General features: G+C 37.7%; 1 protein-coding gene across 1 annotated transcript; it reads left to right on the top strand.

Moving 5' to 3' along the window:
- The first annotated feature begins 1858 nt into the window (after positions 1–1858).
- LOC124381487 (macrophage mannose receptor 1-like) lies at positions 1859–3705 on the top strand. The gene is made up of 4 exons (XM_046843187.1): positions 1859–2207; positions 2365–2700; positions 2775–2866; positions 2992–3705. The coding sequence occupies exons 1-4, from the start codon at positions 1928–1930 to the stop codon at positions 3103–3105; spliced, it is 822 nt and encodes a 273-aa protein (XP_046699143.1). The 5' UTR covers positions 1859–1927; the 3' UTR covers positions 3106–3705.
- The last annotated feature ends 2258 nt before the right edge of the window (positions 3706–5963 follow it).

The raw sequence follows: 5963 nt of genomic DNA, 5'->3' as shown, positions 1-5963 counted from the left end.
TATTAAAATCCTCTGCTAGGTCCATTTGCGAGCCCCAGGAACTAGCGCACTGCTCTGCTTCAGCAGAGAACCGCGAAGAGTGGGGCACCCTCCACGAAGAGTGCCCACCGGGAGTGGGCGTTCGCAAAGATGTGCGAGCACAATCGACGCAGCTCGAGTTCCTGAAAGGGAACACACATGAGTAACTGTCATCTTTTAAATCTCACATTGAATACAAAATACTGTTAGAACAGTTAGAAAAGTGTTACACTTGAGTTTCAATGAACAGTTGATAACCTCAACAACGATGGAACAAAAATGACTGGACATTCAGTGTTGAAGATGAGTATGGGTTCCGTTCTGAACCTGGTTCCTCTCAAGGTTTCTTTTTTTATTTACAAAATCTAATTAAATTGGACCTCACGTCTGTCGCCACTGGATCACTCATTAGAGATAAAATTATAGGGACTAATTTATGATGCTCAAATTTATAATTGTAATCTATTTATTTCTGTAAAGCTGTTTAGGGACAATGTCTATGAAAAGCAATACATAAATAACAGTAAATTTAATTGAATTAGAACATCATTATAAGTCTGTAGGAACTACCCGCTGTAGTCTGCGGTCTAAATGTCATTTGCATCTGCTTTTATTAAGTCTTTCCAGGGAAAAGTAGGTAAACATGGTCAGATGACTTTTAAAAAACATAGAGTCTCAGAGTCAGGTCAGATTTCCCAGTTGTTTAAAGGACACTGATCATTGCCTTTATCCAAACCTCAGGTACCCTCTTATATTCCACTTTAATACTGCATACGTTATAGTTTGAATTATTATTGCAGTAATGCTTTTTTTATTGTTATTTTATTATTCTCCTGCCCCCTGTATTCCCACCCAACTACTACTACTCTATTGATTAGGACTGCTGAAGGACGTTCATCAATTCTTTTGCCTTTAAATCAGTGGTTCAGAAGCACATCAGTGATGAAACATCATTTGTTCATACTCCTGTTTATCACAGGTAAGGACTAATGTGATAAATATGCCCATGTGATACTACAGTATCAGTAATATTTCTAGCTACTGGTGTTAGTAACTATTTCGTAGTTGTATTTGAACAGAGGCGGAAAAGTAAAAAATGTGTTATTGTACTTGAGTAGTTTTTTCGCATATCTATACTTTACTGAAACATTTGGGGAGACTTTTATTACTTTTGCTTCACTACATTTCAAAGTCAAATCTCGTACTTCTTACTACATTTTGTGAAACTAGTTGTTGCTTTTTATTTATGAGCAGATAAAAAAACTGGTCAAACACGCATCAGTTTAACAGCAAGCAGAACATTTAGAGAGGAATAAATGATGGAAGAAACTCCAAATGATGAACTAGAACTCGCCACAACACTCGTGACCTTATTTACATGAATTTTTTTTTTTTTTAGTTGAAAAGAAGGTTTTGGGCTCATGATATGTTAAATAAAGTGAGTCAGTATTTGACTCATTCAAATTCATCTATTATAGTGTATATTTCTATAATATATTAATTGATAAGTGCACTTAGAGTAATATAGAGACTTTTCACATAAACTGAGTTGATTAAAAGAGTCTTGTGACAAAAATGATTGATTTATTATGACTATAAATTACCTGAGTACAAAGTACATTTAAAGGGAAATTCTTTTGAACATTTGTTTGAGTATCATGTGAAACATACTGCATATTTGAAATGCTTTACATATAAAATCAAGATCTAAAAAACTTTACACAAGATGAATAAAAATAACAAAACTAAATAACTAAGTAAATTATAAAGAAAAGAAATATGGTATGACACCTTTAAAACTCTACTTCACTCTACAGAAATCTTCCCCATCATCCCTGCTGTTTATCGTAAGTACTATCTGATCCTTAATGGAAAAACATGGACTGATGCGAGGACTTACTGCAGGTCCATGTACACTGACTTGGCTACTTTGGAAACTCCTGCTGAGATTGCCCAAATTCAAAATATAGCAAAAAGTCAAAACTCTGCTTCCACCACTTGGATTGGACTTTATAACGACGTCAATAGCTGGCGCTGGTCGATGGGAAATGTGTCTCTAGGAAGTTTTAGCAATTGGTATCCCCCAAATCCGGACAACTATTTGGGAAAAGAAAGCTGTGGTGCAATGGTTCCAGCTGGCTGGTCTGATGATCAGTGTGAAACACCATTGACCTTCATCTGCTTTGACGGTAAGAAATTTTTCGTTTGCCAATCTTCATTTATATTTGAGATTATGGTATTTATACAATCTAAAGTGTTCTTTCTACATTTAACACTGAATTGTTACCGTGACTTTAAATGTTTTCATTCAGAAAGGATTAAACAACTTTTTTGAAATCGTTACAGAAAGCTACACTGGCACCAGCAGCTATATTTTTATCAATATGCAATTGACATGGTCCGATGCTCAGAGTTACTGTCGGCCACATCACACAGACCTGGCCAGTGTGAGAAACTCAGCTGAAAACTCCATTGTGAAATCACTATCAGTCAGTGGAGGATCCTGGTTTGGTCTATTCAGAGATACCTGGAAGTGGTCAGACCAGACAAACTTCAACTCTATTCCCTGGCTTGCTGGACAACCAGATAATTCTCTCAAACAAGAAAACTGTGTTTTGTTTTTAAATGGTGTGACTGCTGATGTTCTGTGCTCAAAAATAATACCTTTCTTCTGTGAGACAGGTGAGATAAATCTCAATTTCAAACTATTTCACATTTTATTTTGAATGTACATTTAAGTGTGTGTGTGCTTTCAGTAATCACAGGGAAGAAGCAAATAGCAAGACTGAAGATCAAGTCCAATCAGGATGTGGATGATCCTGGAGTAAAGGTGGCCATTTTGGATAAGGTGGTTCCTCGTTCATAATGCACTACATTTTATGTCTCATTATTATAGCTGAGTTTTCATCAAACATTAGCTATATGCTTTATTTTAATAGTAATCACTAATGATCATCCTGTTCTGTTCTGCAGATCCGGCAGATGTTCAGTAATAAAGGGAACATCACAGTGAGATGGAGACAGCAGTCAGATGGACTGGTTTTCAAAAGGATTAAAGGGAATCGTACAACAACCACCTTTTGTTAGATGTGTCTGTGGATGAAGTTCAGTGATATGAGGCATCACCCAGTAACAGATTTTAAACTTTACCCTCCTACTGGGTGTACTGGGTAGTGTAAGGTAGAATGTTGTGAGAATATAGTACATAGATAGCTAGCAAATTTGTATATTTTAGCAATAATTCTTATTTATGTTTTATTTAAAGCTTGAAAGATCCTGTAATGATGAGAGATGAACAGGATAAAACATGAAACATATCCTAAAGATCATGAAAATCTTTTGAAATAAATTTGCATACATTTCCTGGTGGCACTGGAAGAAAAAAAAAGGTTTGCACTTATTTAAATATTCAAAATAATTTAACAGCTAAGAGAAGTTTACTGATCACATCACAGTGTCCGCAGTGATCGAAGTGTCCTTTGTGTTTAGTGTATTTGCTCGGTTCATGAAAGTCTACACCTGACGTTACCAAGCCGTGATATTTCTGATTTTCTTTTTGGTGTTCACCTGTCTTTTCCTCCATATTGGGGATTTTATGTCATAGTCTCTTTGTATTGTTTGAATGCCATTTTCTGTGTTTGGGCAAGAGTTTGATCCCATTTTGAATCTGTCTGCTTTGGGTTTATTAAAGACTGTTTAGCTGCACTCCTCCTCATCTTTTCTTTCATTTGTGTTCTGTGATTGTGCCACTGGGAAAAGGTTTTTCCTTCATCCGAAAACTTGCCTTGAAACAACATGAACAGAAAAACAACACAGCTGTTTTTTTTAATTCTCTATGAAACATTAACAGTTAATCAGAACTAAATATCGCCACTCAATACAACCATTTATTATAAGTTCATTAATACATATGATTCGGGTTGTTTCCTGAACACGCTTTTATTCATGATGGATATACAGGGAGTGCAGAATTATTAGGCAAATGAGTATTTTGACCACATCATCCTCGTTATGCATGTTGTCTTACTCCAAGCTGTATAGGCTGGAAAGCCTACTACCAGTTAAGCATATTAGGTGATGTGCATCTCTGTAATGAGAAGGGGTGTGGTCTAATGACATCAACACCCTATATCAGGTGTGCATAATTATTAGGCAACTTCCTTTCCTTTGGCAAAATGGGTCAAAAGAAGGACTTGACAGGCTCAGAAAAGTCAAAAATAGTGAGATATATTGCAGAGGGATGCAGCAGTCTTAAAATAGCCAAGCTTCTGAAGCGTGATCATCGAACAATCAAGCGTTTCATTCAAAATAGTCAACAGGGTCGCAAGAAGCGTGTGGAAAAACCAAGGCGCAAAATAACTGCCCGTGAACTGAGAAAAGTCAAGCGTGCAGCCGCCAAGATGCCACTTGCCACCAGTTTGGCCATATTTCAGAGCTGCAACATCACTGGGTGCCCAAAAGCACAAGGTGTGCAATACTCAGAGACATGGCCAAGGTAAGAAAGGCAGAAAGTCGACCACCACTGAACAAGACACACAAGCTGAAACGTCAAGACTGGGCCAAGAAATATCTCAAGACTGATTTTTCTAAGGTTTTATGGACTGATGAAATGAGAGTGAGTCTTGATGGGCCAGATGGATGGGCCCGTGGCTGGATTGGTAAAGGGCAGAGAGCTCCAGTCCGACTCAGGCGCCAGCAAGGTGGAGGTGGAGTACTGGTTTGGGCTGGTATCATCAAAGATGAGCTTGTGGGGCCTTTTCGGGTTGAGGATGGAGTCAAGCTGAACTCCCAGTCCTACTGCCAGTTTCTGGAAGACACCTTCTTCAAGCAGTGGTACAGGAAGAAGTCTGCATCCTTCAAGAAAAACATGATTTTCATGCAGGACAATGCTCCATCACACACGTCCAAGTACTCCACAGCGTGGCTGGCAAGAAAGGGTATAAAAGAAGAAAATCTAATGATATGGCCTCCTTGTTCACCTGATCTGAACCCCATTGAGAACCTGTGGTCCATCATCAAATGTGCGATTTACAAGGAGGAAAACAGTACACCTCTCTGAACAGTGTCTGGGAGGCTGTGGTTGCTGCTGCACGCAATGTTGATGGTGAACAGATCAAAACACTGACAGAATCCATGGATGGCAGGCTTTTGAGTGTCCTTGCAAAGAAAGGTGGCTATATTGGTCACTGATTTGTTTTTGTTTGGTTTTGAATGTCAGAAATGTATATTTGTGAATGTTGAGATGTTATATTGGTTTCACTGGTAAAAATAAATAATTGAAATGGGTATAAATTTGTTTTTTGTTAAGTTGCCTAATAATTATGCACAGTAATAGTCACCTGCACACACAGATATCCCCCTAAAATAGCTAAAACTAAAAACTACTTCCAAAAATATTCAGCTTTGATATTAATGAGTTTTTTGTGTTCATTGAGAACATGGTTGTTGTTCAAATTAAATCCTCAAATAAAATTAATCCTCAAAAATACAACTTGCCTAATAATTCTGCACTCCCTGTATAGTCATCTCATCAGCACGCCACTTTAAACATCAGAAACACCCTCTGTCCTACCATCCACTGCTAGAGAAAACTAAACACATTTCAGGTAAACACACGTGACACGCAACAGATCCCAGTACGTGCACAGCGATTTCCTTCTGCTTTTATTAGGGAAAGTAGCTTTTTAAGAAAATGACAAACATCATTTTCATAAGCTGTCTTACAGAAGAAGGAATCGGACCACAGGGAACACTAGGACATCAGAAGTTTACAATGCAGTTTGAAAATTCGAAATGCAGGACAAGTTCTTAAGTGACTCCAGCAATGAAGCAGTGTATTTTATTATTATTATTCCTGTTTATTGCAGGCAATCTATCAGAGTGTATGAGTGTGGTGGACAAGCTTTTATTACTTGGAAGGGAATATGTATTTTCAGAAAAGGAGG

Source organism: Silurus meridionalis, chromosome 28 (genome assembly GCF_014805685.1).
Source record: "Silurus meridionalis isolate SWU-2019-XX chromosome 28, ASM1480568v1, whole genome shotgun sequence".
NCBI lineage: Eukaryota > Metazoa > Chordata > Actinopteri > Siluriformes > Siluridae > Silurus > Silurus meridionalis.
The sequence above is the reverse complement of the archived record's forward strand: the minus strand, read 5'-3'. Positions and strand labels throughout refer to the sequence as shown.

What these genes read in the sequence shown, in the direction of transcription:
- LOC124381487 (XM_046843187.1), top strand. Translation starts at nt 1,928, where the DNA reads ATGTACACTGACTTGGCTACTTTGGAAACTCCTGCTGAGATTGCCCAA. An exon ending in GACCTTCATCTGCTTTGACG is followed by an intron (nt 2,208 to 2,364) that starts GTAAGAAATTTT and finishes AAATCGTTACAG; the next exon opens with AAAGCTACACTGGCACCAGC. An exon ending in AGGTGGCCATTTTGGATAAG is followed by an intron (nt 2,867 to 2,991) that starts GTGGTTCCTCGT and finishes TCTGTTCTGCAG; the next exon opens with ATCCGGCAGATGTTCAGTAA.